General features: G+C 43.7%; 2 protein-coding genes and 1 long non-coding RNA gene across 3 annotated transcripts; 2 read left to right on the top strand and 1 right to left on the bottom strand.

The window, feature by feature from the left end:
* Nucleotides 1-207: 207 nt before the first annotated feature.
* On the bottom strand, nucleotides 208-19,187 carry TNN (tenascin N). Its single transcript, XM_015869560.2, has 17 exons — nucleotides 18,322-19,187; nucleotides 15,820-16,274; nucleotides 15,033-15,410; nucleotides 13,034-13,297; nucleotides 12,282-12,467; nucleotides 11,743-11,832; nucleotides 10,433-10,696; nucleotides 9,542-9,805; nucleotides 8,590-8,853; nucleotides 7,556-7,819; nucleotides 4,842-4,972; nucleotides 4,187-4,319; nucleotides 3,271-3,422; nucleotides 2,784-2,880; nucleotides 1,935-2,102; nucleotides 1,163-1,326; nucleotides 208-681 (listed from the first exon to the last, which is right to left on the bottom strand). The coding sequence occupies exons 2-17, from the start codon at nucleotides 16,229-16,231 to the stop codon at nucleotides 535-537; spliced, it is 3,378 nt and encodes a 1,125-aa protein (XP_015725046.1). The 5' UTR covers nucleotides 16,232-16,274; nucleotides 18,322-19,187; the 3' UTR covers nucleotides 208-534.
* On the top strand, nucleotides 5,242-7,261 carry LOC107317201. The gene is made up of 2 exons (XR_001556772.2): nucleotides 5,242-5,294; nucleotides 5,393-7,261. It is a non-coding gene; the product is annotated as an uncharacterized LOC107317201 (long non-coding RNA).
* Nucleotides 19,174-20,672, top strand: MRPS14 (mitochondrial ribosomal protein S14). Its single transcript, XM_015869574.1, has 2 exons — nucleotides 19,174-19,395; nucleotides 20,195-20,672. Exons 1-2 carry the CDS (start codon nucleotides 19,204-19,206, stop codon nucleotides 20,375-20,377), a joined length of 375 nt encoding a protein of 124 aa, XP_015725060.1. The 5' UTR covers nucleotides 19,174-19,203; the 3' UTR covers nucleotides 20,378-20,672.
* Nucleotides 20,673-20,987: the final 315 nt, after the last annotated feature.

Here is a 20,987-nt window from a genome sequence, read left to right as displayed (position 1 = left end):
GAAAGAGTAAGAAATGCTGCACCCCAAATGATGAGGGGAGAGGAAAAGAGGAGACCACTGATCAAGGGATGTGGGAGGAGACAGTCTCAGAACAGCTCTCTAATGTAAATCAGGAAGATTTCATTTCTCAGTGAGATCACAATGAATCATTTGAAATCTGAACTAGATGGCATTAGAGAAGGACAGAAATCAGAGGAATCAGCAAACTGGGTTTTGAGAAACAATAACGTGTTAAAGCTTGTTTTATGAACAATTCATAAACGTTGCATACATTGGATCAAGCAGGTCCTTGTCATGTTTAACCAGGAAAGCTACAAGTGACATGCTGCCCACAAGTCCCCTCCCAGTCTCTGACACAGCACCCATCCAGTGTATTCCAAAGGAATGGAACTAGCTGAGCTGCAGATTCAGAGACCTCTGGGTCCAAGTTGGCCAGCAGTTGCCTCCAAAGTATTGGAGAAAGTTGTCCAAAGCTAATTTTGTTAAGAAATACCAAATCATAACCTTTGTGTGCTGTCCTGCACAGAGGGCAATTTAAAACCTGATCTTCCTCATTTTTCCTGGTAGAGTTCTCTTCTTCCTTGCAAGGACTGACTCATTACTAGAAGACTGAGGACGAATCTTCATCTCAGTAAAAGGGATGGAGAACTCATGGCCCTTCCATGGCTCCCAGTTCACCCCCTGCAAAAAGACCATATGATTTCTTTTAGTAAAACACCTAGACAAGGTGTTTGGAGTCTGCTACTGCCCCCTTCTAATGCCATTCAATCCTCCCACAAACAGAGACACTGTTTTCCACCAGGTTTTTACCGTAACTACAGTCAGTATGCTGATGCTCCTAATATGAAACTAAATCTCTATCCATCCAATCTGGAGCTCAACAGGACTGAGTTATGTTCCAGCACAAATTCAGGCCATATAATGAGATGTACACCAAGGCACACACTGAAAACATTTGCCTTTTTTTCCCTTCTATTCCTCTCTGAAATTAAAACAGCTCCATCTTAGGTGTCTCTGTTCACCACAAGAAACAGATTGTGAGCTTAAGCCCTTTGGGTCCTAGGAGAATCCAGGAGCTCCCTTGTGGGTAATTTTCCTTTAAAATGAAATGAGCATCAGATTGCATGGGCAATTGACAGTCACGCAAAGCTCTGCCACTCACCTCGCTGTGCTTACTCTCCCCGTATTTCCCATTGAGGTTGGCCAAGTGGCAATTCTTGTACCACCACGCACCATGGTGTGTCAGAGCACAGTTGCTGAGAGCCACATCGTTGTCTCTGTCCCACGTTGTGAACTTCCAGCCATTGTGGTAAGTCATTGCATCTCCTAAGAGAAATGATTACAGACATAGATAGGAGCAAGGGTGTGCAGTGGCTCAGCCTGAGCATTTTATGCAGCCTTCATTAGGCAGAACACAGCAGGCCTGTCAGGAAAAAAGTAACAGCACACAATAGATTTTGAAAATAATTTCTTACTGGCTGTTAGTAGAGGGCATGTATAAGGACTGGATCCTCTGGGCCTGAAGATCTCAGTCTACTACTACAGCTTAGCAAAGCCTCCTTCTGAACAAAAGCCACTTTCTTTGCACTTCTCAGATGGGGAGCCCCAGAAATTGCTCCCCTATAAACACTGTTAATCTCATGAACACACTTCGAGCCTGCCTGCTCAGCTGGTGATTCAGTGGGTCACAGAGCAGCTCTCTTCCCAGTTGAAGAACAGCTTAATTCTGTCCTCAGCAGAAGACAAGCCTGGAGGAGGGGGGGGGTGCATCTCCTCAGTCCTCCTGGGAAATACACAGTTCTCTCTTCAAAAAGAGGGACATGCAATCTAACCCGAACTAATGAGCTCCCATGCTACTGTCAAAACAAATACCTAAATCCCACCACTTGCTCCCCTGTGCGGAGCAGACAAAACAAGTCTCAGGCACTCCTCACCAGCATTGCCTCTGTAATTCCCCACGGACAACCTGTATCTTTCTTTGCTCGAGGCGACCTGGAAGAAGTCATAGACAGCATAGGCAGACTCGTTGGCTGTCCGCAGATCAACCCGCAGCTCATAGTGGATGGGGCTGCTGCTTGTGAGATTGTGCAGCTGGTCAAGACCTAGAAGGAAGAAAACTACTGTTAAAAGGGAAAGGCCTGTTCACCTTCGCAATCCTGGAATCTCACCCTGTGGCCATTTTGGTTCAATCAGCTATTTCCTGCCTGCTTCCCATCCTGCTTGATGCAGTTATGACATTGTGCCAAGTTTATTCTGTCTTATCCCATTCTCTGGCAATAGATAGCAATGTCAGGAAAAAAAACAACAACCAAACCCAAACAGTTTAAAGCAGCACAGGACAGACTGTGCAACATCATTTTTCCAAGAACATTCAAAGACTCTTGCCCCAAAGACCTTGGCTAATTTAGGGCTGGATTCTCTGATGCAAGCAGTTATCTAACAGAAAAAACAACTAGGCATGCTACATTTTGTGTGATAGCCTGGACTGTACATTTTCATTAATGTAATTTCTTTATTCCTCCTTGCATAGGAGCCCGCATGCCTCAAAGAAATCTCTCCAGAGTTTGTCTTGTTCTGGGACTGTCATAAAAACCAAAGATGCTGATGGAAAGACTTAGCTGGCCTTTAGAGATCCTCATAGCTTAAATGGCACTTCTAGGAGAAGCATAAAAACTGACAGGTCAGAACTGTAGACTCAGCAGGATCTCACTATTTCAGAATTTAGATGCCTCTCCAAAGCTAATCTTCATCTCTTCAGCAGTCACACCACCCTTGTACTGTACCGAGCCAAAATTCCCCAGTGGGATCTCCAAAGCCTTCCACATAATTCTTCCAGCGTTTGTAGAAATCCAGTTCACCAGTGCTCCGCCTCTGAAACACCTGCAAGGCAAGGATGGCTGAGTGAGAGCTCACGGCAGGTATGTGAGACTCAAGGAGGGTGGGGGTGAGAAATCCTCATCCTGATCCAAGTACAGGCAGAAAGGTGAAGTGTTTGGGACAAAACCAATAATATAGGCCCTAAGTCACATTCATGACCAAGCAATGAAAGTTCAGCATCCCCTTGTTTCCAAGCCATCCAGCCTCCCACAGCTTTCTTACTGTCAGTCTGAAAGGGTACAACAGCATCCACTCCCCTCCTAAAACATGCTCCTCCATCATGGGAGGAGCTGAAATACAGCAGAGTAGACAGAAAGGAATATCAGCTAAGCCCAGTTCACATGATTATGCTCAATAAAAGCAAAAATTAAACAGTAGCAAAGAACCACTCACTATCCACCCGCCTCCATCGGTGGTCATGTCACAGTACACCTGCATGGGCCTGCTGCCATCGCCATTGAGATAAATGGTGTACATGCCACTGGAAGTGTTTCCATTCTGCTGCATCTGGGCGCAGTCTGCAGGGTATGGGTAGAGGAAGCTAACTGGGAGAAGAGAGAACAAAGCTGGAGGAGGCATCTCTTATGGACAACAGTATTGAAAGAGAAGTAAAGAAAGTCCCCAGCTGCATCAGCAGGTAGCTGTCAGCAGCCTTTCCCCTGCTCAGAAGCAGGAGCATGGATGAGGTCAGCAGAGGCAGCAAGAGATGCTGCTTTGGGTCACAGTGAGACAGAAAGAGAAGCCCTGGTTTGTGAAGGTGGGAATGCCAGTAAAAAGGCATTTTCTCTGCATCTCACAACCTACCCACAGCTGGCAGCCTCTGTGAGAACCAACTCAGTATAAGAGGCATCCACATCAAGGCATGAGAACGTTTGCCTTGCTGGCATCCAGGCATATATTTCCTGATCTCTGGAAACAACCTAAGCAGCTACTCAGGACCACAACAGTACTTACACAACTGCTGGCCTATCATTTCTTTGACTGTGCTGAACAATCCCAAGCCCATTATCTTCTCTCCTGCCCACTGGCAACTCACCAGGAGGCTTTGCCCTGCACTTGGCCAGCAGGGTTTGCCAGCAGCAGTGACCACTGTGGGCAATTTCCTCTTACAACTACCCTGTTATGATTCCAGGCCTCCAAACAGCATGGCTTAGAACGGAACCCAGCCAGAAGAGAAGTTTTCAACTCACTGGACAATTTGCTTCTGATCACATAATTTCCCAGTATATCACATCGTTTCCCAGAATAGGGACTCCATCTCTGACCTCAAGCATAAAACACAACAACTGCACCCAAGACCAAATCCTACCTGTTGAGAAGGTACCGACTGTCTTTCTGCTCTGGTGAACCCCCTTATAGGCCATCACAAACACAGTGTACTTTGTTCCTTGTTCCAGTCCTTCCAGCACAAACTGTTGTTCTGTAGGACCCAGCTGCACTTCCTGCCAAATAAAACAGACTGAACATCAACCCAACTCTGAACATCATTTAGCTTTTCTGGACCTCAATACCCCACACTCAGTAACTATTTTTAGGCTTTTCTTGTAGATTTCAGATAGGCATACTGTATATCTTTAAGACATAGAGTCAGTTTCATCAGAAGGAAGGTGTGATGCAGGGTCTCAATAAATGCTGTTAGAACACTGAAGACACTGTGTCCCTGGTTAGTGCTGCTTTTTCACGTAGTAACAAGTTAGAAAAGGAAAGTGATGCAGTAAACTTGTTCTCTGCATCCTGAAGATCTGCTGGGAAGTGGTATTCCACTGTCACAGAGTCACAGTCACAGCTTCTACTCATAACAGTAGCACATTTACTTAGGCTCTGCCTCCCCAAGCTAATAAAGCATAGATTCCACCTCAAAATTATTTACCTGTGACCCATATACCCACAAGATCCAAATATCAGAGTCTATAACCATAGGGGTGATGTCAGTGAGCTCAGCAGGGCTGAGGAATTCACTGTACCTTACTGGTGCCATTTTGATCCTGGTAAGTCAGAGTGTAGCCATCAGTCTGTGCTTCAGGAGGAGCCCAAGTAACTACACCAGTAGAGTGAGTCACATCTGATACACGGAGATTCTTGGGAGGATCAATCTCTATTGGGAAAAAAAAAAAAAAAAAAGAAAGAAAAGAAAGAAAATTCAAGTCCCTTTGCATAAAAGAAAGGCAGCAATTCCTGTGTGTACAGAACCAGCTGATCACAGCCTGAACCTCTGCTTGATCACCTGAGGCAAGTGACAAGTCAGCTGTGGGAGCACAGGTGGAGGTAATTCAGCTGTGCTCCTGGAAGGGGTGCAGCTTGTCTCCACCTCTCCTAGATCCCATTTAAGGGCTGACCACCACTAAGGTACCATCTCTTTCTGGAGTTCTTGTGGTGAGTCTTGACATCAGTGAGCACCTATCTTGACTTCAGAGCTGGTGAGTCCTTTTCCTTAGTTATCCTCTGGCTATTTATTTCCAACTATATTTGTACTATTCCAACTGTACATTATACATGTATTATTTCCACCATATAGTGACAAACTTGGGCTGAGCTTTCCAATGCCTGATCGTGTGAACTGGAAACTGCAGAAGTCACTTGGTTAAGTTTACAAGAAGCAACAGAAGCCTGTTACAGATTTGTTTGTGGTTTTGTGAGCCCTGCAACTGGCTCAGCTGTACAGAGACTCCCAGGGTCTGGAAGCTCCTGACTCATCCATCTGAGAATTACTTTTTAAGCAATGTTAGTTCACAGCAAGTGTCAAAAAGCATCTGTCTTAGAAGATAACCATATCATGAGGGAAGCGCTGGAGCCCTGTTAAAACCAAATTGCCAAGCTCAGATGGAAGTAATAACAATGGAAGCAGGCTCTCTATTTTTCATCCTATGCTTGATATTCTGGTATTTTGGGAACATCTTAGAGACAGCAACTTAAACAGTAGGTCTGTATGGCCTCCCAAATTTTAGACAGAAGGCCTTTTGGGGGCAGCATTGGCCTTGAGGGAAGAGGGATCCATCCCTGATGTATGCCTGAGTTTATAGCAAGCTACAGCTGAATAACTCAGAACATCTTCCTGTTCTTCCATAGATCTCCATGGGTGGTGACAAGCATGGCATTAGCTTGCCTATTGATTCAGTTCTTCTCTGTACAAGCCAAGCAATAACAATTCTCGGATCATGGAGAGCATTATGAGAATAATCATAACAACAATTATAATGCAGCAGTGAAATATTACAAGTTATGAAAAGGCCACAGAGGAAAACAAGGCCAGTATTTTGGCCTTTACTAGATAAACAAGAAAAATGGAACAGTACAGCTTCTCTACATTCCTTGAGTATAGGGTTACTGCTTAAAAAAAGACATAAAAACAAAAGAAAACAAAATACCAGATAAATTGAATCAACAAAGACATTAACTCTTAAGTTGGTGTAATGTGTCACTTAAAAGTTGAGCTATTCGTTATAAACTAAATCCACCATTCACTGGTCTCCCGAGTCAAGCATCTGTTCATTATTAATCAACTCCAAAGTCATAAAAGAGACCACCACACAACTGCTTTAAATTGACTCAGCTCTTAAAGATACTCATTATACCATATACTCATTGTACCACTGGATGGACAGAAGAGGGAGCTAAAAGGTGTCAAATCCAACACTAGAAGTGAGTGCTGCAAAGCTCAGCCTCTAGGCAGCACTTGAACTTTACAGCACTGTTCCTGCAGCTTCCCCAGGTGAAGGATATAACTGCAGAATAGTCCCTGCTACAGCATGTTTTAGGAATGTTAGTGAATAAACAGCCATCATCTAGAGTTAAAGGTTGGATTATTTTACCAGAGGTGTCAGGTTTTTTAAATACCACCAAGATGGGGAGGAAAAATAAAATAAAAAGGAAAAAAAAAAGTGCTTTTTTAATGGGCACATATATTCCTAAAACACCCCTATTGAAGTGAAATTCATTCCCTCTCTGATCAGTTTTAATTCATGTGAAATTTCCAGGTGCATCCATTTTCATCCTAGTTCAAAAAAATAAAATATAAATATTTCAATTTGCTTAAATGATCCTTAAATTTTCCATTTAAAGACATTTGGCCTTAAGAGATCTCCCTTTATTTCCATGTGCTGCCTTTGACCTCTTCAAGCACTGAGGACCTGTCTGGCTCCTTGCCCTGAATCCAGGCTTTATTATTCTATCTCACACCAGCTTGAATCAGAAACTAAGAAAAATCACATTAGCAAGGCCAACAGATAAGGAGTGACCCTGAAATACTGCCAGAACACCATCGTCCTTATAGCGGATTGAACAAGATAGATTTAAGCCTGTTTTGTAGTCTCTTAGGACCAGTCTAAGGTCACGAGTCAAGCCATTATTTTTAATTGCCTCTGAGTCTAAGATGGTTTAACTTTGGCTGTTAAACTTCTGTTATTGTTAGACTTGATAGCAGCATACTAAGCACTGCGTGCTTTTGATTAATAAGTGAAATAAGCTGTGTACTCAGCTGTCACCGCTCCTGTGTTCTGACATCTGTCTCTTCTACAGCAGCCTCTAATAGCAGTTTCTGCTATGTCAGGCTATAATCATGCACTTAGCTCCAGAATGGATTTACCACAGTAGATCTTTGTTACCCAGTAATGCAAAGAGAGATCATGAAATGTAAATTAACAAAGGAGTGGGGTTCTACTCTGCTTCTCCCCACAGTTACCTGTGAGCGCATCAGTGCTTGCCTTCTTGCTCTGTATGCTCCCCAGCTCTGCCCAGAGATGGATGGTGTACTTCATGCCTGCTTTCAGCCCCAACAGAGTTGTAGTGCTCTTGGCCTTCCCCACTTCTATTTCCTTGGTGTCCCCATCAGCAGAGGTGTAGCTCACAATGTACTTATCTATGGGAGCTCGGACACTATCCCAGGAGATTGTGGCTGAGTCTTCTGTCACTTGGTCAGTTACCAGATTCTTTGGGCTATCCAATTCTAAGAAATAAAGTGTAAAGTATCAAGTATGAGTAACTACAACACACACGTTGCTCTTAAAAGCTTTAGCTTTCATTCATCCATGATATAGATGATGTGTCTGCCTTCTCTCTATTCTCTATCTTCTTCCTTCTCTATCTTTTCCTCATTTCTAGGAAGCTGCCAGTCAGTCAGTTTTCAGCCTAACTAAGCATCCAGATCCTGCAAGCAAAGGCCTTCATGATATGAAGTGAATTACTGATACTTAAGAGACTTATTCTGGGCTCAAAAAATTCTTTACCCTTTTGCTTTATGGAAGATAAGTAAAGTGGGGGTGCTTCCTTCCAAGCCTTGATTCATTGGCTAATGCAATTCTTATCAGTGGCCCATAATTTAAGTAGGATTCAACAGCAGTATTATACACTGTGGAACTGCACTTAGCCACACCTGCAGAGCTCAGCATACCTGGAGACCAAAACCAGCACGTATGGCTGGTAAGCGAGGGCTACAGTGCTTTAGCAAAGTATAAGGAAGCTCACACTGGTCTGATAGTTTCTAAATTAACAGATCGGTTGTTAGTTGCTAGAAGCAATTAACGTCTTTTCTCCTGAACTGAGGGGAGGCAGTATTTCTACCCGAAGCTTGAAGTGCCTGTAGTATGAATGTTTTCATGTTACAGGTGAGCACAAGATAAATTGATGTCTAGTACACAGTGCAACAGAAGGAAGCAGGCAGGTAGAAATATCACCTTTACAACATAGGATAGAACCACAAGGATTCTTCTGGAATACCTGTCACTGCCTCAGTGCTGGTCCTCTTGCTCTGCCTCACTCCTTTCTCTGCCCAGAGGTAGATGACATATTCAGTGCCAGGTTTCAGTCCTACCAGAGTTGTAGCAGTGTTGTTCTTCCCCACTTCGATCTCCTCAGTATCACCATGGGCAGAGGTGTAATTCACCACATACTTATCTATAAGAGCCAGAACCCTGTCCCAGGAGATGGTGACAGTGTCCTCCGTCACTTGATTAGTCACCAGGTGAGTGGGGCTGTCAATTTCTGCAGAGAGGAAGAAGTCAAGAATGCAAGTTGTCACAGTCAGGCTGTGCTGAGACACCACAAGACTCCTCCTCTGGGGCTGGTTTTGTTAAGAGACCCAAGTACTCTTTTACTCAATTCTCTTCAGCAAGTCCCTGATTTAGAGCATGGGTATTGTAAATGCTTACGACTGCTTGTAACAGATACACTCATCTTCACAATGTTATAAGCCAACAATGGACAGAGCACTATATAATCCTTACCAGAACTGACCACAGAAGAGAGAACAAAATGGTAAGAACAACTGAGGAACTCAGATGAATTATCCTGCTGCAAGAAAAAACATCCTGCATGCTGTTACTCTCTGCACTTCAAGTTCTCCATCTGCAAAAATAACCTGAGCCCTTGAAAAAGAATAAACCAACACATTTAAATAAGGCTAGACAAATAAATGAGAGATGCTAGAATGGAATGGCATCGTTTTCATAGCTAAAGACTAATAATACGCTACTAGTAATCAGCATGCAGCCTATCTGTAGTACATACAGGTAATTACGATCTCTCTGTGATAAAGTTGAATGGGTTTCACAGCGAGATGCGTTAACTCAAAGATTGTAACTCCTAAGCTTTGCAACAAAAATGATAGACTTATTCAGTGTTAAGGCAAAAGCAGGCTGCAGCTTATACTCTTAACCTACTGACCTCTTACCTGTCACAGCCTCAGTGCTGGCCCTCTTACTCTGTTGTTCTCCCTTTTCTGCCCAGATGTGAATAACATACTCCATGCCTGGCTTCAGTCCTGCCAAGGTGGTGCTATCCTTGTCTTTCTCCACTTCTCTCTCCTCTGTATCCCCATCAGCTGAGGTGTAATTCACTCTGTATCTGTCTATTAAAGCCTGGACTTTCTTCCAGGAAACTGTGATTGCATTCTCTGTCACTTGGTCGGTCAACAGCATAGTTGGGCTGTCAATCTCTGTAAGTAAAACTCTTCATTAGAAGTTTTAGTATAGCACTGTGGTAATCACAATGGTTTAAAGATAAAGACAATGTAAGTTTAATAGGCAGAGGCAGTATATTTTATTAGACTAACATAGATTTGGAAGAACAGATGAGCTTTGGCTAATTATTCCATGCCCTAAGAGCTAAAAAGAGCTTGTATGCACACAGACATTTGTAGGTAGGCAATAGAATCTGCTCCTGCACAGCCACGTGAGATCACATCAGCTTCATTATAATGACTGAGCAAAGCAGTGCTTTGAGGGGTCCCCCAAAAGAGCTGCAGATGCTGCCCACATGCCCTTACAACTGAGGATCCCTATCATGTGACTGTCCTGTTAAGGAGATTTGATTCTCCACACAATTCTTATCTTATGCCATGAATACCAATACCATTCTTCCTTTTTAACAAACACTGTCATGACTGACTGCACAACACTTGTATGAACTCAATTTAGTAATGGGCAAAGTCACAAGAACAGCTTGGAGGAGATTTATGGCATTTTAAAGACATTTTTAATGTATCATAGTTCTAAGGCTTTAGTCAATCAATAAAGGAGTCTAAATTCAGACCCAGGCTTCTCTTGCTGCCACTGCAACTTACCTGTCAGAGCTCTGGTGCTGGCTTTCTTGCTCCTGTGGGGTCCCTTCTCTGCCCAGATGTGGATGGTGTATTCCATGCCTGGCTTCAGATTCCATAAGGTGACAGTGCTGCTTTCACTGCCTACCTCTGTTTCCTTGGTGCCTCCATCAGCTGAGGTGTATCTCACCATGTATCTGTCTATGGGAGCCTGAACTTTATTCCACGAGACAGTGGCTGTGTCCTCTGTTACTCGACCTGTCACCACGTTGGTTGGGCTATCAATTCCTGAGAACAGCATTTTTAAATGCAGGATTAGGAAACTCCATCTAAATTAAACTACTACAACACCTCTCGTTACATGTGCACACTTCTGCTCTAAACAACTAAAACAGAGTCACCTGGATGAGTGTGAGAAACAAAGGCATCCCCAAGGAACTGGTATGGTCAGTGTGGGAAGAAATTGGGATTTTTCTACCTTTTGGATGTAACCTTTTTTTACTCTCTGCAGAAAGGTCTTGAAATCTATGTGTTTCACCTTCCTTGAGCAATAACTTCAGCATTACCTGCCTCCTTCCTTTTCCTATCTCCAGTGTCAGCAATTTGTTGCTCCTTCCTTTCTGCCTACCCTGCAGACCCTTTGTGGAGTTTACTGCAAGCCTTCAACATCAGTGAGTATTTTCCATTTGTCATAGATGATCTTTCTATCGTGATAATCTTTTGTACAAAACATCTATTTAACCTGTTTACCTGTCAATTGTATAACTGTACAGGGGAAGGCTGTAGGTTTTATGAAACTTTAATTGAGTAATTTACAAGACAAACTCGGGTGTATCAGAACTGATTTCTCATGTTTCAGTCGTTGGATGCAGCACCCTCACCCTTCTGTAAAAGAATTTAAGAGTTTCCAGAATCTTACAGGTAGAATGAGAAACTGAAATTTCTTCAAGATCCTTCTTGTAATATAATGAATAGCTCAAAAAGTTTTGCTGTGTTTTTGAAGAGTCTGAAGCACCAATGAACCAACAGGTTTTCCAGACCTGTTTAAATGTTCAGCATCCTCTACTGTTCAGTTCATAGTCTAATAAACAGAAATGACACTGGAGCCAGGGAATACAGGAAAAAGAACTCACCCTCTTCATTACTGCTCCTAGGCTCAGGCATCAAAGAAATCAGCAGCAGCGAACAGCTGCAAAGCAGTCAGCAGCAGCAGCCATACCCAGATTGGAAATCATGTGTACATGGTTTCAGGGAGGTCATCTTGTCAATTATCAGGTTGATATCAATATCAATCTGTAGTAAAACCATTACCATAAAAGAAACTTTCCACCTACCTGTCCTGCCACTCACTGAGGATGGTTTGCCCTCTGTATCGTCTTTCACAGGTATGACAGTAACCTCATACTCCATGCCAGGTTTCAGGCCTGTAATCAGAAGGTAATTTTCCTTAAAGAAAGCTATTTTGTTTAGTCTCCCCAGTTCTAGATTTACAGAAGACAAGCATTTCAAATGTAGATATCTATCTAAACTTCCTCTTATCTTGAGAATGCCTTGGACGCATTCTTGGTCTAGTCTTGTTATTAGGGTCCATATTAACTACAGGAAGTGAGACTTTCTGTAACATTAGTACTTCCAGGACTGAAATAGAAGATACACTTTATTTTTTTTAAAACAAGGATAGAATTAAAGCTGTCTGTCCTGAAAGCTGTTATGCACAGTGTATAGAAAATTTCTCCCTGTGGGAGGATTCCCAGCAGATCTCATCCTGCTCTCAAGGTGAAGGAGAGCACAAGAGAAAAGAATCACATCAGAACTAAGATCAAAATGGATCACTTGTACCCCTTCTCCCTGCCCAATAATCATAAGTACTCACCAGTCATGATGTGTCTGCTCTTGGGGTCGCTGCTTTTGGGCACCACAACCTGCTTCTCATCTGTGTCCATCAGGGATGTGAATTTCAGCTTGTAAAAATCCACATCTGTTGGTGGGTTTTCCCACTCTACTTCCAGGGAATATTCCATCTCCTCTGTCACCCAGATGGTATTGAGTGCTGATAGGACTGAGGAGGACAGAAAGATGTGCCAGGAAGAAGCAGCACAAGCATCAAGAGGTGAATATAAGATAGGAAGTTGCTTAACAGACCTTCTCCCTCCTTAGATGACTATTCTGAGACCTAAGAAAAACCTGAGACTGTTTTCCTCAACCGAACTTAAGAGGTGAGTATGGCACAACCACCATTTCAACAGGAATAGTTTCATCCATGATAACACTCTGATTCAGGAGGTCTCTGGCTCTCAGTTCCCAACCTGTTATACTAGAACTAAGAAAAAATGTCAAAATAACCCAACTTTCCCATATTCAGATGTGTCAATGCCAGTCAGATTCAGAAAAGAAGAGACACAGGAAATTTGCAATGCATTCAGTTCCAGAAACACAGATCTAGAAACAGATTCTCCAGAAGAGAACAATAGCAAAAGACTGAGATAGGGATCAGAAGGAGGCACTGCTCTCCAGCGTTCAGACAGGATGCTCCAAGTTTGCAAAGCCAAACCATTTACTCTGTTCAAATCTAACATGAAAGACCTACGGATCTTAACTCTGAAGGAAAGGTATATCCATTCCTACCTGTACTTGCTTCCAGATGCACGGGCTCACTGGTTATCCCCTTCTTCACGTGACGAAGTGTGACATTGTATGTGGTGCTAGGATGGAGGCCTATAACCTCATAGCTGAGATGCTCTTTGGGCACATGGACTTGTTTCTCCAGTGTCTCGTGCCCTACTGGGTAATAGCTGATGAGGTAATTATCCACATCAATCATACGATCCCAGCTGACAGCCATGGAATCCTCTGTAACATTCAGCAGCTGCAAGTTCTGAGGAGCGAGCACTAGAAGAAAAACAAACACATTTCAATGAGGATGATGTGTTACAATCTGGTCCAGGACTCAGTGTAGTCACAAGGATTCTATTTCAATGGGCAGAAGGCAACTTGTTGTGAATGAAGGATGGATGAAAGGTGAATCAGGAGGACAGGCAGCTGTGGGCCATGCCAGAAGTCCTTCTTAGGTTCTACTCATGGTCATCAGTCCTTCTCTATCTATCTTTGAGCAGCCAGTACACCAAAACTTGAGACAGAGCACAAGTCAGTACCTGCTGTTTTGTCATGCCACGTCTCATCTACCTTCCTTTGCAAGAAACTGCAGTGCACTAATGATACTGTTGCATGCTTGGTAGCAAGTTTCATAGTTTCATAGTTTCATGCGGGTTGGAAGGGACCTTAGAGATCATCGAGTCCAGCCCCCGGGATTCGAGCCTCTGTGTAGCAGAGCGGCACTTCTACCACTTGCTCCACAGGGGGGATTCGAACTCCGGGCCCCAGTGTTGCAAGGCGGCGTCTTTAACCACTGCGCCACCGGGGCACACTAGGTTCTAGGTGATCAGACTTACTGGGTACCACGGCAACATACAACAAAATGTTTTGTTATTATCTGAGACATATTAAAAACAAACAAAAAGAACAGTGCACAATTTAAGTCCCAGGTTACAAAATATCTAATCCAATGGAACAGAAAAGGAGAAAAGGCAATTTTTTGCTGCAATAGAAGAGGACAACTTGGCTACAGGTGCTGACACAAGAAGCATTTTGATTCTGGACTTAAAACACTTATTAACTGGGTGTGAAAGCCTATTGCTCAAGAACAGCAACAAAATGGATAGTGCAATATGTATTAGCTCTACAGTGCTTGCTCACTTGCATACTCAGATTAGAGGCTATTTTCACAGCCTATAAAACATCTGCAGGTGCTGTATAAGGAAGGTGACGCAAGGCTGGACACAGCCAGCCCCTTAGAGAGGCTGCATGGGGAAACAGCTCCCTGCTTGCAACCTCTGTAAAGGTACTGGCCTGAGCTGCAAATCCCAGTCTGTGAAAGATTAGACTAAGCACAGAAAGCAAGGGTTTCAGGGTAAAAGGCTGAGTGTTAAGGCCTAGAGTATCAGCTTGTGGTTATAGGGAGATTATAGGTTTTTCAGAATAGACACCAAGCCATCCAGCATTAAGCAGAGACTGGTGGATGCACACTTCAGGGTGAGCTCAGTCCATGTTCTTAGGCAAATCCTTCTGCCTCATAACAGAGTATTGTAAGAGTTTCCTAAAGCCCTTGCCATCAAAGGGTGGTTACTTAATGGCTTTGTGCATCTTTCATCTAACAGGTTTTTATCAAACCAACTACCTTATCAGCAAGTAGCACATGCTACAGCAGCCATAATTCCATCTTTTATTATCTCACACGTCAAGAAACAGATTTAAAGTTCCATCTTTAATTACAGGATTCGTACATTGTTCTGCTCTCTCCTTCAGCCACTACCCACATTTCTGTGCTAGATCTGCCTTAACCTGTGTTTTCCTATTTTCTCAATCCAGAAACATTTTCCAGGCAGTTCTTGAAGACATGGCTCACTCACAGCCATCACTAAGTCCAATCCCAACAGGAACTCAGAGGTGACTCCAGTGCTTCCAGGCCTGTCTTGCCTACATGATCAGCCCAGAGCTTCCTCAAGAGGGAAAATGGAAATGCAGAATGAAAGTAAGGAGGGAGAAATAACTCACAAGCGTTTCTTACCTTGGGAGCAGTCAAGGCCAAAGAACCCCTCGTGGCAGTAGCACTCTCCTGTGTCACAGAACCCATTGCCACTGCAGTCCCCGGGACATCGTTTCTCACTGCAGTCCTCTCCGATGAATTCTTCATAGCACAGGCAGACCCCTTTAGCTGTGTCACAGATCCCATTGCCGCTGCAGTTCTCAGGACAGAGCTGCTGGCTGCAGTCCTCACTGAAATAAGGCTCATCACAGATACACCTCCCGCCATCACAGCGCCCGTGGCCACTGCAGAGGTTGGGGCAGGTGGGGAGGGAGCAGTCAGTGCCCTCCCAGCCCTCTGCACACTTACAGCTGCAGGTCTCATAGAGGAACGTCCCATGACCACTGCAATGCGTGACACCTGGCCAGCGCAGCACCACAGCAAGGGTGATGATGCACAGAGAAAAGAAAGAAGAAAATAAATAAACTGAGGAACAGGGCAATAAGAAGGTGTGTTTGCAGTCATTTAAGGGAAAGTACAACTAACTATATATGGGCTGAAGAAGAGCTGAAGATCACACAGCCTGCATGCCCCTGGTTCAAAGAGGGTCCTGCTCCCTCCTGTCTTTCCCAGTGCACTTGTCTGGAGTCAGCAACAATGCAAAATTCACTAATATACCAGACAACCTTCTGATCACAAAACCACCACTCTGCCTGCAGGACTTGAGCTTTTCACTCATAACCCTTACAAAAAGATTCCAGTCTCCATAACTGTGGAGAAAACAGGCTACATGTAGAAGATAAAAACAGACACTTCAATTGTTACATACCCTGGCTTCCCCCACAGCACTTCTGAGGGCTGCAGGCTTCTCTCAGCTTTGCAACTTCTTTCTCTAGCATCTCCATCCTCTCAAGGAGATCTTTAACATGGGCCAGAGTTTCACAGCTCTCTTTGGGTGCATGCACATGGATGTTGTGCCTAAAGACGATATCCTGCTCTTCATTTTCCTCAGCTTCACTAGGATCTAGCTGTACCCCACTGTAGCCTTCGTGCTGCAGTGGATCCGCCTCCACCTTGATCTGGGAGGTTGTAGGCAGGTCAATCTTGTAGGAGTGGCTGAAGGATATTCTTTGACCACTGCTGGTGCAGTTTTTGGATGCAGGGAGTTGAACAGCCGATGTCTGAAGAGTACAGCATAGCAATATCCCAATGGGGAAGGCAAACCGGCTCTGGAAATCCATCCAGTAGGTTGTCAGAGGAAGCACTGACCCCTAAACAGCAAAGCTGCTTTCAAGAAGAAGGAAAGAAAATGTAAGAAATGTAATTATAAAGCTGGTATTTGTGATTTTCCACAAGCATTCTACTTTGCCTTGATTCAGTACAAGGTTGGTTAGCACCTGCAAAAAAGTCACACTGAATTAGATCAAGAGTGCTTCTAGACCCCCTTGACTAGGAGCTTTAAACTTGTATTTCTTAAACGAGATTCAGTCTTGCAGACCAACACAACTTTTAATGATGCCATAACCCTTCACAACCCCATGCAGCTAAGACAGTCTTCTAGCTGTGCTGCAGATTACAATGACCAACGTCTTCTGGTCAGAGTAAGTGATCAGCAGCACCTCAGCTTGCAGGCTTTCAATTAGAAGCTCAATGGCCTGTCCATGAGAAAATCTTCACTGAGATCAAGCAAAGGGTACTGAGTTTGTTTTATTTTTATACTAATTAAAGAAGATGATCATCTCTGCTTCTTATTCACAAGCAGCACTTGGCTTTGTTCATCTTCTCCCTCCTCTGTTCAGCACTTACCTAGCAGATCTAATTTCCTGCAAGAGGAGTGGGGAGAAAGGGTATGTTGTGCTGCTGAGGAAGGGCTTCTTCCCTGCCTCCTTTATTTCCAAATGTGGAAATGAGAAGCCAGGATCCAGTCCTTGCCCCTACAAAGCACAGACAAAAATCCCTTCTCTCAGCACTAAATGCTCCACAGCATTCTGGGTTACAACATGATGTCATTACTAAGTAGGGCTTCCTGAAAACCACAAATTGATCTCAGATTTTCCTCGGCCTGGAGATCATTCATGAGGAAAAACCCTCAAACATATGGATTTCTGTCAAGTAAAATGAAAGAGGAGGACAGCTATTATGGCTTCTTCATCATGTAATAGAGAGATTTTTCCCCTGCTGTTAAAAAGAGCGGGTTTAACTGACTCATTGTGGAGAATATCATGTCATACACATAATGAGCAATAACAGCAGACCAAGAAAAGGAAGAATTTAGGGCAGAATGCCTGGCAGTCAGGTCTAAGAAGCTAGAAAATATTATCCTAAGAAAAGGGATGGAAGAATCCCTGCTCACATCTTATTCACTGCATAAAGCACAGGGTAACCAAAGCTGGAGAGACCCTACAGTGCAAGATTTCAGCAGCGTAGCTCGGTAAGCTTTTCTCCATCCCACAGGTTGGGGCTTGAAGATGCAGATCATTGCACTGTGATGTTCTGGGGAAGGTGCACGACTGGAAGCTTCTATAATAGAGGCAAGAGCTGATAAAGACCTGGCTGTGGGTACCAGCAGGTGATGCAGACGGAGATGGGACAGAGGACAGAAAAGGGGCTTGTAATCATAGAAGAAAGGAAATGTATGTCCAGCACAGATCTAGGTTGGAGAAGGAAGAGAGAGACAGAAGTAAGACAGCAAGAGTTACATAAAGCAACACCCAAAGTGACACAAATTAAAGCTGAAGGAAAACAGACAGAGAAAAAGGAGATACAGTACATGAAGCCATGGACTGAGACCTGAGCTTGGTAAGTGCCAAAGGCCAGAACATCGTGCTATTATTGCAGTCCTGAGCTAGAACAAACTCTGCCAAGTTGTACCACAGCACTGGAAACAGACATTGGCAGCTTCCTGACTGCTGAGTTAGAAAAGTGCTCACATTCAACCATCCTAAAGCTACGGGAGGGTTCTCAAGGAGCACAAAGAGAATAATAGATACTCTGCTACACTGATTCTTTTACAGTATTCTTCTGTTAAATCATTATTTTCCAGCTCAAGTTAATTGGTCTTTCCTGAAGCAAATCTGTTTTGTTGCACGTATGGTTCAAGAACCTTCAGACATCTGTATTCGCTCAATTTTACTTACCCACAGAATCTCACATTTTATAACTGGTATAAATAATGAATTGGCATTATTATGGAAATAGAACTGTATTGGCTTCCACCAGTGAGCCTTGAGAAGGTGCATTAGGACGCATAAAGAGCTTTTCTGTGAGAAAACACTGAGCAATCACTAATACAAACAAAAGTAACAAAAACGCCTTAAAAGATTCCTCTTACCATTCAAGTACTTTCAGATGCTCTTCTGATATATCTGCCACTTGCAGAGCCGATCTGAGCAAGCTGAAAGCTCTCTTCTCTTCCCAGACCACTCCACCAGCCCCTGTAGTGAACGTAAGTCCTCGTGCATCAGATGGAAGAAACCAATAAGGTCTGTGAGTGCTTCCCCTACTCAAGTCTATCCTACCAGCAGGAAAAGAGCCTGTCCTGTTCATTATATGCTCCACCCCATAATGGAAAGCCAAAAAGCCTTTCCAGACATGTACATGTGGCAGAAAACATCTTGGCATGGCTGTAGAGACCCAATATTCACAAGCACTTCTACAAGAATAAAATATGTGATCATTTTTGTATAGTCAGCACCAAATGCAAAACCTTTAAAAGACAAAACACTATGAACTCTCAAGGAAGCCTTGAACTACACTTCTAAACTCTAACACCATAGACAGTAACCAGCTTTGACACAGAACTTAAATAGGAACCCCACCAGAAACGGGCCACAACTCAGTTTCCTTCACAGACTCTCCCCAATCCCACTCACATAAGGGCTCTGTTCTGTTCCAAACCCAAACACTGACCCTACATAGTGAGCAGCTCCAACCCTACATAGGGATTCAAATGGGATCCAATGATTCAAAGCTTGATACACCTCATCTTTCTTTGGCAGATCCTTCCCAAATCCCACTGACACACACACCTAATCCATCTGGGCCACCTAAGAAGCACACAGACACTAAAGGGAGACATAAATACACACAGAACAACTGATAACCCTTTAATAGATATACACCAAACAACTGATCGCCCTTTAAACCCAGCCGAGGGGCAGCACCGAGCTCCGCCCCACAGGGAGGTGCTGCGCAGGCGGGGTAGGGGGACAAGATGGCGGCGTCCTTGTTGTGCTGGGCCCTGAGGGCCGCTCGCCATGTTCTCCCAAGCCAAACGCGGAGCTACTACGTGGACTGGAGGATGCTGCGAGACGTGAAGAGAAGGAAGATGGCCTACGAGTACGCGGACGAGCGGCTGAGGATCAACGCCATCCGTAAGAACTCCATCCTGCCCAAGGAGCTGCAGGTACAGCACACAGCGCTAAGCTCATACCCACACTGCATTAAATCCCCCTTTGTCCTCTGAGTTGTCACTTACATAGCTTGGGAGAGCTGCTTTCCTGTATTATATATTGTCTGCTTACTGCTACAGCTGCCTAAATAAACTTAAAGGTTGTTACTCGATCCTGCCAAAGCCATTTGTTGAATTATACGTTGTTAATTTTAACATAGAATCCTGGAGCAGCTTATTATCCCTGCTCTTACATTAAAGCCCCATTATCCTGCTTATACCCCCCACCTCAATTACTTCCAACCGTGTCTTCCTACCACAGGGTTCTTTAAGCTGCTCCTTGGTGCTTTCTGCAGCTTTTTTTGCCGTGATTCTGTGATTTTTTGCTCTCTGTACATAGACAGAACTTGGAGCTTCTCATTGGAACAGAGACACTTTGATTCTCCTCTGCCTGTAGCTCCTTATGAAGTACGTGCTATAATACTCATTTTATTGACAACAAAGCATAACCTTGTGAAGGCAGATAAGAAAACAGCTTCTCCTAAGGGACTAACCCACCCCATATCTACTGGCTTGAGGCTGTACAGTGCATCAGAAGGTTCAATTTGAGGCCTTGATGTAGATCAGTTTACATTCACTTTTAAGGCATCCAGAAGGTAAGAAGTTTGCCATTAAATATCCAACCATACTCATGTTGTAATAGCACCTTGTGGTAATACCTGTTTTTACAGCTGGATTTGGAGGGCCGGAGGTCAGACCCCCTCAAAATCCTGATGAACGTGGTTAAACTCTAAACTGTGATCTTCTATTTTAGGAGGTGGCTGATAGAGAGATCGCTGCCTTGCCCCGGGACAGCTGCCATGTGAGGATCCACAATAGGTGCGTCCTGACATCCCGCCCTCGGGGGGTGAAGCGGCGTTGGAGGCTCAGCAGGATTGTGTTCCGCCACTTTGCTGACCACGCTCAGATGTCTGGGATACAGAGAGCCATGTGGTAGATCACCATATGGATATACATCCAGGCAGGAAATACAAGACAGGCTTACAAGTTCAATTCAAACAGAGTCCTGTGTGTAAGTCCAGCATCAAACTGATGCAGGAAGGATGAGAAGCCAAACCGACTCATTGACTGGATTGTGATTGGTACAAGCAGCAGCATAACCGCACTAAGGCAGTCTGTATAAGAGGCAGTTTTATTTTGAGGGGGGGAAAAACAATAAATCACACTGTTGCAGAACTGAGCTGAGGTCTGTGATGTGGAAAACATTTAAAATAAAGACATATAGCAAAGGCTCATTTAAGCTTTTTTTTTTTTTTTTTTTTTTTTTTTTTTTTTTGCCACTCTATGGTTAATTTAGGTAAAAGCATAAATGAAACTTCACAACAGGGCAAAGTAGTATCCTGCCAGAAACAAGAACGAGCATCAATTTAAAACATAATTTCAAGTTCAGATAATCTTGATATGCAAACTTAACACAAACATATTAACAAGCGACAGGTAGAGAAACTATTGGAAACAGCATGTTAATGTTCTTCTCCTACCTATAGTGCAGAGCTTGTTCCAGTGCTTTAAAAACAAAGTAGCAATGAAGTCCTAGTCCAGACCAT

Source organism: Coturnix japonica, chromosome 8, assembly GCF_001577835.2.
Source record: "Coturnix japonica isolate 7356 chromosome 8, Coturnix japonica 2.1, whole genome shotgun sequence".
NCBI classification, from domain to species: domain Eukaryota; kingdom Metazoa; phylum Chordata; class Aves; order Galliformes; family Phasianidae; genus Coturnix; species Coturnix japonica.
The sequence above is the reverse complement of the archived record's forward strand: the minus strand, read 5'-3'. Positions and strand labels throughout refer to the sequence as shown.